The sequence below is a fragment of the Alligator sinensis genome, unplaced genomic scaffold, assembly GCF_000455745.1.
Source record: "Alligator sinensis unplaced genomic scaffold, ASM45574v1 scaffold250_1, whole genome shotgun sequence".
In the NCBI taxonomy this organism is placed as follows: Eukaryota; Metazoa; Chordata; order Crocodylia; family Alligatoridae; genus Alligator; species Alligator sinensis.
In genome coordinates this window covers 3,564,907-3,575,276 of record NW_005841888.1, presented here as the reverse complement: position 1 = coordinate 3,575,276, position 10,370 = coordinate 3,564,907, and the positions used below count along the sequence as shown (strand labels likewise).

The 10,370-nt window shown below is 42.0% G+C and overlaps 1 protein-coding gene across 1 annotated transcript in view; it reads left to right on the top strand.

Annotated features, from left to right (window-relative positions):
• Positions 1 to 10,370, top strand: part of RSL24D1 (ribosomal L24 domain containing 1) — a 15,659-nt gene that overhangs the window by 4,113 nt on the left and 1,176 nt on the right. Inside the window, exons 3-5 of the mRNA XM_006017956.3 lie at positions 5,954 to 6,026; positions 6,933 to 6,996; positions 7,445 to 7,530. Coding sequence (XP_006018018.1) covers positions 5,954 to 6,026; positions 6,933 to 6,996; positions 7,445 to 7,530 — 223 coding nt within the window. The remainder of the gene's footprint in view (positions 1 to 5,953; positions 6,027 to 6,932; positions 6,997 to 7,444; positions 7,531 to 10,370) is intronic.

The window sequence follows — 10,370 nt, the reverse complement described above, 5'->3', positions numbered from 1 at the left end:
AGCAGGAAAGCAAAAGGGGATCCACTTGACAGTTTTTTGTTTTTTTTTTTTTTTCCCTGGGTTTCTTCCTTTTCAGAGTAGGCCTTTTTCCCCTGCTTGGAAACAGTCCAAGTCACTGGGCCCATGAAAAATATATTTTTCCATTGCCCAGAAGGAACCTCAGAATAGACTCAGTAGGTAAAACTGCCCCACACGCTCACCTGCATTAGGGCTCTCTAATCAGACTAAAGCAAGGCAGTCCACCTGTCCACTTTTGTTTCTGAGAAGAGTGTTGGGGGTGTGCTGGACCAGAAAGCTGCACAGCATATGGCAGCTTCTGCTTACCTTAGGCTGATGAGAACCATAAAATGGAAGGAGCATGCAAATAGCACAGCCCTTCCTGGACTGGCTTTGCAGCATGGGACGGTTTCATAGCCCTTTCTGGCAGCACCAACAGTGGTTCTCAGCCAGGGGTAATGCCTCATTCAAAAAAGTGGTGGTGGAGTGCCTTGACCCTGAAAAAGTTGAGAACTACAGACATAAAGAGTGAAAGCTTAATAATTAAACTGCATCTGCATCTTGGGAATGTAAATGATGATTTAACTAGCTGGTTAAATCAAGTTCACAAATCACAAAGTTACCCATTACTGTTTTCTTGGTTACTGCTGTAATTGGTAACTTTTGAGTGGTTGTTCATGGACGTAGATTAATCAAACGAACCAAGCATACCAGTTTGTTGTTAATGTTTAGTATCACAAACTAATTTTCCAGAAATGAAAGCAGTATTGACCGACTTTACTATAAATGTTGTGGATTTACTCTGTATCTATAAGATGCTTTGATCTTTCCATATGGGAAGAGGATTTATGAGGAAAGTCTTCCCACCACATGGACCATTTCAAAACCTAAGCATGAAGTACACTAAAAAGAATTATATGCTTGAAGAATTAGGAGTGAGAAAAACAGATTAAATATATTATGTAGTTAGGGCAGTCCTGAGCTAGTTCAAGGATTGTATTTTTAATTGGCTTTTATTAACAGAAAAATAATACAAAAATTTTTTGGACACTGTTAATATTCTAATACTGTCTTTGGAAATTTCCTGGATATTATCGGGCCAGCTCCCAAGAGTGTGATTTTTACTGTGGCTGTCGGGCCTAGTCATTAATTAGCATTTTACATGTTTTTTTTCCTTTGGTTTCAGATTCAGCCAAAGTAACTTGCTCTTTGGCATTACCTTTAGAAAAAAAGATCTCACAGATGTGGGGTATTGTAAGCTTTTTAATAGATCCAAATGTGTCCTCCTTATAATGAGTATTATATCTTTTCATATATCGGAGACCATATGGAAACGCAGGAATTTTTTTCTAGTTAGTATTAATTTTTTCATAATATGGCTTATGGGAGATCTTTTCTGAGTAGACTTCTGTAATTATGCATATTATGTTGTAGAAATGGGCTCTGTTCTCTATTTTGAACAGTTAAGCCAGTTATTCTCGCCAACGGTGCCACCAAGTCTTTTGAAGGGTGCTGTGAGATGTGAGGAATTAAGCTTCATGTAAAGAGATAAGCAGATAAATTAAGCAGATAAGAGTAGGCTCAGGCTTGTCCCTGCCTGGATGATCCCCCATCCCCACTGCCAGGCTCCTCTGCAAGGAAATAAGCTCTGTAAACTGTAAACTAGTTTTTTGGCAATTGAGTGCCATTCAGTTCACAAAAGCTATGGAGGGGTACCTTGAGTCCCAAAAAGTTTGAGAGCAACTGAGTTAAACACACTGAATATAGTCAAGTTATTTACCCCTTTTTCTGAAATGTGACTTGTTATTAAAACAGCAAAGTAAGCCTTTGCTTGAACTTTCCAGATCATGGTATTTGCAAGGCCCCCCTGCATGATCACCATTGTTGTAGCTCCCAGTGTCTTGTGCTCAGATGTTCCAACATCTCATCCTGTTTGAAGCAAATACATCTGCTGGCATGAGTCAGCAGTCTGGACCTTTATCCACCTGTTGTGCATCTCAGTTGCAGATATCCATTACATCTTAGAAAATTTAGTACCCTGTTAGATTTGTTGTGGCCATTTGTGTAGCAGAGTTGACACAGGTGACATGAATTCCTGTTCAAAACCAGATGGAAGCTGACTTGAGTAGTACTTCCTGTGATCATTGAAGTGGCTGTATGCGGTACTTGCCTGATTTACAGGTTATTTGATTTTTTTTTTTGGTATAGAAAGAATGGTCTGAAGATCTTAGTTTAGTCTGCAGGTGGCCACTGTAACACAAGTGCCACAAATGGCACAGGCAGCTTCTGTGTGGCATGCAGCAGATCAGGGAGGGGATGGGGTGGGAGGGCAGGAAGAAGCAAGCAGAGCAGGAGATCAGGCAGGGAGCACAGAGTAGGGAGCAGAAAGCAGAGGAAGACCATCATGGTGGCACACGGGTAGGGTGCAGGGTTAATTTGTGGCATAAATCCAAAAAAGTTGGCTCTCACTTTAATCTATTTAAATCTATAGATTTAATCTATTTTCATCTTGTCTAAGGTCCCAATTACTATTTTATGCTTGATCATATTCTATTTTAGGAGCCAAAACTCTAGGTGTAAAGAAAACAAAGAAGCAAATTAAAGAGTTTTGGACAAAGTGAAAACTATCAAGTACAGGGAAAAGATACAGGTGATTGTTTGTATCTTTTAAAAACAGCAAGATGAGAGTAATACTTAGATCTTCAGGTTTCCTATTAACATGGAAAACAAACCCAAATGGAATGTGTGAAGAGCTGTACCTCTGTAGTTTTACATAAGCTGCAGTGCAATGTACTGCATTGAACATTGTCTACTAGGTATATAGCTGCTTTCAGTATTGACAGTGAGATGCTGTTATTTTTCAGTTCCAAGTTACCCTTTGTTTCAGGCAGCCAAAATACAGCAGAGTGCTGCTGTTAGCTGTCAAAATACTGAAATCCAGAACTGCTGAATGCATACCAGCATTGCCCAATTGTGGGCTATATCCCCTAAGGAGCCCTCTTGCGGGGGCTGAGCACCTTTGGCAGGCACTTAGTGCATATGGGCAGAGTTTAACTCTTTTCTACTAACACATGAGTGGGTGCTCTAGGGATATCTTGCTGCTGTACAAAGATGTGGGTTTTTTTGTGCTATATTCCTTTTCTGATGGGAGGTTAACCAGCTAGTCTGAGATCTTAGGTCAGAACCTCTTTCACAGGTTGGAGATGACTGACATCATTAAATGGCTTATACCAGTATGCCACCAAGCAACCCCCTGGTTCTCCCCCTCCCCCCCCCCCGCCCCAAATTTTACAGAATTATTTTCCCCACCAAAATACATTGACATAAACCTTTTGTGAATTCCTGTTGCGTAGACAGCTGTTTACATCAAAGCTGCAATTTTTCCTCTTGAAATATTTCTAATGCAATTTTAGTTTTACACTCAGACAAAATAAAATGTTTTGTTTAGAAAGGTTTTGAGCACCTGTAGATTTTTGTAATAATGGAAAACCAAAGAAATTTTCAGTTTTGATTTTGACCAGTTTGATCAGTGAACTGACAGCTAAGTTGTTGATGTACTTCTTTTCTAATCAGTGCCATTCAAGGCTACTCTGAAAAGTGTTGTGCTCAGCCCTAAATTAATCTTGGCATTTCTTTCATTCTCCTGTTTCACAGATTGATTACAAGGGTTATTTTTCAGTTACAAGGATGTTGTGAGCCTTAATTTTTGTGTAGCATACTTTCCTATCATTGGCTGAAAGGCATTATAGGTTGAGAATAGTATGTTTCTTTTACTGTCTAAGTAACAAGTTGTGGCACTGGCACAGAGAAACATTAATTTATTACTGTGATCTGTTTATAGGTACAACTAACTACACTCAAAAACACTTATCTCACCACATCAAAGAAAGAAAGGGAGTGGAGGGAACTTGTTCTGGGAGTTTCCCAGCTGGTGCTGGAGGGTGGGGTAGGTGGATTTGAGCTTCCTTCTCTTCCCCTTTCCCCCCCCCTTCCAATCCACCTGCCTCACCCTCCAGCACTGGCTGAAGAAATCCCAGACCAAATGCCCTCTGCTCTTACCTTCCTCCCCTTGTGAAAATAGTGCTGGGGCTGGGAGGCAGTGCAGACAGAAGTTACTGAGGGCGCTCTATTTTAGAGCATTTTCACCTGAACCTGACGCAGTGAGGGTTCAGATTTTTGCAGGATCAGGTCTCTTTGAAGGACTCTGCAGCCATGCACTTCTATTTGGTCACAGCTGTAGAGCACTTTCAGGGGCCAGATCAGGCAAAAATTATGACTTCTGTGTGTGCCTATAGGCTTCCTTTGTTTCTCGTGTGTGTGTGTGTGTGTGTGTGTGTGTGTGTGTGTGTGTGTGTGTAGACTGTGCTAGTCTCCTAGATTGTTTAATACTGAGCGAGAGAGCGAGCGCCAGGACACAATGGCTTGGCCTTTAGCACTGCATTCTTTTTTCCTGCTGCTGAGGTACTTAATCAAATGAAGATGTCGAGATACAGTGGAGTTTAAAGGATTGCTGTTATCTTTACCAGCTTAGTATTGCAGTTTCAGCACACAGAATAAAAACACTGTTTCTTCAGCCTCCATTTTTCAAAACTGATTCTTGGGAAGGTTTCTTAGCAAAGATTGTGAATGATGGTTGCTTGTGTAAGAACACACACAAGTGGTGTTAGGGCATTTGTCTTCTCATACAGGAATGGAAAGTAAGAGGATAAAAGCCCAGGAAGTACTTTGGTAGTGGCTCTCTACATGTCTTTAGACAGTCCACTATGGGGGTAAGCGTCCGTGCACTACCTTGGTGGATATAGTCTATTTGCATAGATACATTCAGATAGTCTGGAAGAATTCTCCTGGGTTTGTTTTTCTGGTAGAAGGAAAACCTGAACAGACTTGTCTTGGGCCATCAGCTCTAGGAGTTGGTGCCCCCAAATGACATGCCCAATAGGCATTAGGCTCAGGCAGCCTTTGGGCTTTTCTGTTCAGGGTATAAAGCAACTACTACTCAGTTGAGTTGGGAAGAAATGTCCCTCCAGGAGTCAATCCATCTACAATTGTCTATCTCCCCTCTCTCCATATTTCCAATCCTTCCACTATTCCCCACTGCCCAGCCAAAAGTGTCTTGTAGCCCTTCACCCCTGCACATATATTTGAATACCGAGCCCCTGAAGAGCCAAGAGTTGACAGTGCTGACGCAGCAGTCAGAGAGCTGCTGCGCACACATGTAAACATGCTTTGCAAGCTGCCTCAATCTGCTTGGGGACTAGTGGCATCAGCGCACAGAGCAGCCATGACTAGCTGACCCAGACTGCTCAGGGTCAGTTTGTCTGCCTGAAGACAATATGGGGGATTGTGAAGGGGGCATTATCTGTTTTCTGCTCAACAGGAGCAGTAGAGTCCAGTCCAAATAGCACAGTCTCGTGGTGGTGGTTGGGGGGAAGGAGGTGGTGCAGGAGCAAAGCACCCTGAGAGCTGCAGGACTCTGCTGTGGCTTCTCTTGGAGGAGAACATGTTTGTTTCCCTCCTCTAGGAGAAACTCTCCGTTCAGGTGCAGGGACTCTTAGTCCCAGCTGTGCATGTGGCCCTGGGTTTTTTTTATGCACTCCCAAGCCTTTGAGATCACAACAGCCGAGATCCTCAGGTCTTGGGTGTTGTTTCATGCTGTGCATGGTGCACCCCTGTGGCTGGGAGCCCTGTCAGCTGTTGGGGTTTACAGCCACAGGGGAGACCCTGCTACACGTGCAAATTAAAGCTTGATAACAACCAGCTATAAAGTTGTAGTACATAAAATACAAAGTACATATTTTTGAGGTCTGACTTTATAGCTGATTGGAACTTTTTACTTTGCACATGTGGCAGCTCATGAGCTAATTGTGCAATACTTGCAACGTGTAGAGGAGGCCTGTGTATCATCCATCTAATGCTTCTAAATACAAGCTGTGTAAACTTATCTCCTTTAATTCAGGATAATTCATTTGAGTTTGAAAAACGTAGAAACGAACCAGTCAAATACCAGAGAGAACTGTGGAGCAAGACTGGTAAGTCATTTTAGAAATACCAACTTTTTCTATAAGGCAGGTACAAAAGAGTTCTTTCCATGCATAGTTTTCGGAAGGTTTCTTGAAACCTTGATCGCATGCTTATAATTAGTTTTTGGCAAGCAATAGGAACCTTCAGCCTCCAAATTAGAGGTTTTTTAAAATTGTGCATCTGTACTACTAAATAACGCTTGGTTTTGAATAAGTAGCGCACTTTTTTTCGCCAAGCAATTTCCACTCCCAGTATCAAGGGATATTTGATTTTCTGCTTTCAGAAAAGGAGTTATTACTGTTCTTTTAATTTAACTTGTTACATATATAAATATCTCAACATGATGCTTTAGTTGTCTTTGCACGTTTACAATAAAAAGTAGTAGGTTGATATGACAGCATGTTTGCTGTAGTTATAGCACTGTGAATCAATGTGAGTCTAAATTAGTCCTTTATAAATCTCAGTAAGCATAAGCAAACATTCTCGTTCATAAAATAGAAGAAATAGAAACAAATTTTGTTAAAAAAAATTGTTCAATGCCTCCAATTGCTAATATTCTTTTATATCAAGGATTTTCATGTCATGATTTTTTTAACATGACCAAATTTTTGAGTGGGAGTGGTGGAACTGTGGGTAAGGAGTTCCATTTAAACTTATTTTAAAAGGTAGTTGGAGAATAATAAGGAGAATCAAACTGGCTTTTAATTATGTCCATGTCCTGTAGAAGACACAATTCTTTTCCTTGCGCACAAACACCATTAGATATTGTTTCCATTCTTGGGGCTGCATATAACACATTACCATAAAAACTCTCTTTAAATAGAGTTTGGTTCAAATTATTTCAAGGTTTTAATAATGAATTACCAACCATATGCAGGTAAAATATGTTTAGAAATGTTTTTGCTTTGTTGTAGTTGATGTAATGAAGAGAGTGGAAGAGATCAAACAAAAACGTCAAGCTAAATTTATCATGAACAGGTGAGTAGGATGAAGATTTGTTGCAGTAGTACTGAGAGATCCAGGCCATGTTATATTGAACAGGTGTTCAGTGAAAAAAATTCCCTTACTCGAAAGAAATGATGCTTAAAAAATGTAAATAGGTATTTGCTTCCTACACACAAATGTAGAACAAGGTCTTTTGTAACACGTTAGTTTGAAATGGAACAAACAAGTCTGCATAATGTTGACCATCCACGCTGACCTACAGTAGAAGCTGTATTCTGAAACTTTGGCAGAGGGTAGAAACCTTGTCATTCTGTTGATTCTCTCTCTCTCTCTCTCTCATTTATGGTTTCCCATAAAATCCTAAAAGATGAAATATAAAGTTTTGCTAAGATTCAAAACATGCCATGTATACAAATTATTATAAAAACATACTTTTCATTTAGCAGATAATCTAATAAACAACTAACTCATTTTTCCATAGGTTGAAAAAGAGCAAAGAGCTGCAGAAAGTGCAAGATATCAAGGAAGTCAAGCAAAACATCCACCTTCTCCGTGCTCCTCATGCAGGTAAGAACTGGTTTTATCTGTCTGCTGGCAGAGTGGTTTATGTATAATTCTGTGAGCAATATTCATTACTTAATGATCCTCGCAGAGACAGACAGAGGCAGGAGTGTTTATGGCCCCTTCATACTTAATCTTCATGTTCCTGACTGGGAAAACAGCTGCTGGGAGGTTCTACATTCAAAAGTTCTGGATCCCATCACCATTTTATATATATATTTTTATTGAAAGAAATTGCTTTAGGAATCTAGTGATTTCCCAATTCAGAAAGATATATAAACTAATCAAACTGCTTTCCCAGATCTATAGTTTTCTTAAACCTGTAGATCAGTTTAGCTTTTTGCATACAGAAAGCAGTCATTAAACCACAGCAGCCAACTTTCCTGCTTACCATTTATCATTTACACCCCAGTTATGTGCAGAAAAACTCAAAATTATGCAAAATAACTTCCTTTTAAACTAAATACAACCTTCTTTAGAAATATGTGCAGGTACTTTGTATGGTTAGGGTTAGTTGTGGAGTGTGTGTGTGTGTGTGTGTGTGTGTGTAGGGGGGATTTATGAAGGTGGGGGGTGTTGGGGTATGTGGGGTTTGTGGGGAATGTGAAGGAATGTAGGGGGTAGGGGAATGTAGGGTGTGTGTGGGTGTGGGGTTCTTGGGAAGTGTGTGATATGGGAGTATCGGGTTTGTGAGGCGTCTGGGGGGGTATGGAGGGATTTGTCGGGGGGGATGGGAGGTGTAGGGGTTTTGTGGGTAGGTGTGGGTAGCAGCAGACAGCAGGCCGTTGGGGTGCTCATGGCTGTGGCTGTTGGTGGTGCTTGCCTGTGGGTGAGTCCCAGGGCCTGCGTGTGCTGGCATGGAGCTGGCCCAGCCTGCTGGTGCGTGCCTTCGAACCATACTGGGCTGGCTTGATGCCAGCACATGAGGCTTATGGCACTGCAGGCAGGAGCTGTGCACCATTGGGCTGAGTAGGCTCTGTGCCTTCATGTGCAGGTTTCTGCTGGAGTGCTAAAAGATCTACGTGGAGGCATGGAGTCAGCCAGCCTGGTCTGATGGCACGTGGAATGGGAGCTGTGCACCTTTGGGCTGGACGAGCTCTGTGCCTCCATATGGGGCTTCCAGCACTCCAGCGGGAAGCTGCATGTAGAAGTAAGCAAGAGCCTGCCTGGCCCAATGGTGCATGACTCCATGCCTCCATGTGCGGCTTCCTGCCCAGCCCAGTGGTGCATGGTGCTCAATCCATGCGCCATCGGGCTGGGCTGGCCCTCCATGTGGGACTTCCAGTGCTCCAACAGGAAGCTGCACATGGAGGCACAGAATTGTGTGCCTTTGGGTTGGGCAGGCTCCTGCTTGCCTCCACATATGGCTTCCTGCTGGAGTGCTGGAAACCCCATGTGCAGGTATGGAGCTGGCCAGCCTGATAGTGTGTGACCCCACACCCACCCACACACCCCCATGCCTACCCCCAAACCTCATGTGTCCCCCTGCCCCCAGCAGGCAGGAGCTCTCCTCCCCACTCACCCAGCTGTCCAGTAGCACAGCTCTGTGCTTCCATATCATGGGGTTTCCAGCTGGAGTGCCGGGAACCCCACAGAGGTGAAGGCACAGAGCCCTCTGTGGTTAAATTATAGAAAATTATGCAGTTATGTGCGGTCATACCTTTTATGTGCAACGTTGCATGTGTGCATAATTTCCCAGGATGTAATCATTATGTTTTTGCCCTGTGCTGCTCTTACACTAGTTCACTACCAGATGGGTACCTTGCATCATTTTGTTGTATGCCCACACCAAAAAAAAAATTGTGAGGCTGCAGAGGGCCCTAGGCTGTGTGTGTGTTGGGGAGGGGTGGGGGGGAAACAAGTGGGTGGCAGGGAAGGCAGCAGAGGAAAAGTTGCTTGACCAGCCCCTGCATCCCCCACTGCGTGTCCTCCACCATTGTTTTCTCCACGGTAGCGGTGGGGAGAGAAATTTAAGATGATTAGATTCCAATAATTAGATTCTATACATAGAAATTATAACAAATTTATACGTTTTCCAGGTATAGAACGTGATTCGAATGTGATTCGATCCTATGACCCCAGCTGACTTCCTGCCCTTTGGGCAGGGGGCTGGACTCGATCTTCCGAGGTCCCTTCCAGCCCTAATATCTATGAAATCTATGAAATTATTGGGGTATTGTCTTAAATTCAGGGTAATCTTGGATTCAGGTACATAGGTTATTAAAGTTGTATGTCCCAATGTGAGGTAGTTAAACGAGTAGACAGTGAAACCAAACTATAGCTGAAAGTTGGACAGATAAGAAATTTGTACTCCCGATTTGTAAGTAAAGCTTTTTTTTTTCAAATTGACTTGCAAATATTTTTCTACTGCTCCTAGTTCCTTACTATAAACAGTTCTATGCCTTAAACGATGCTGGTAAATTGTATTATATAAGGCAGTTCTAGTGAGCTGCTATTTTTAAAAAAATGGTGTTTTAGGGTACATTTTCAAATGAGTTCCTTTTTGTCCACATAGCTGTGTGCAAATTGCGTAGCTAAGCAAGTGCCAAACCAAGATTATTTGGGATGCATATATAAAATGAAAATAACTCGTCAAATATTGCTTGATAAAAGCTGTTGATAAATTAATCTTATTGCATGTTCATGTGACAAATTAAAAAAAAATAGCGTTACTTTAAATGTCTTTGTTTGAGATGGTTATATATTACACTGTTCATTAGAGCACATTGACTGCTGCCTTGCAGCTCACTTGCAGCGTGTAGTTTAATACATGTGTATAAACAGGAACAGCGGTTTTGCCAGTGTTAATCTTTTTTTACTCTATTTCATCCACCCTTGAGGTCTTT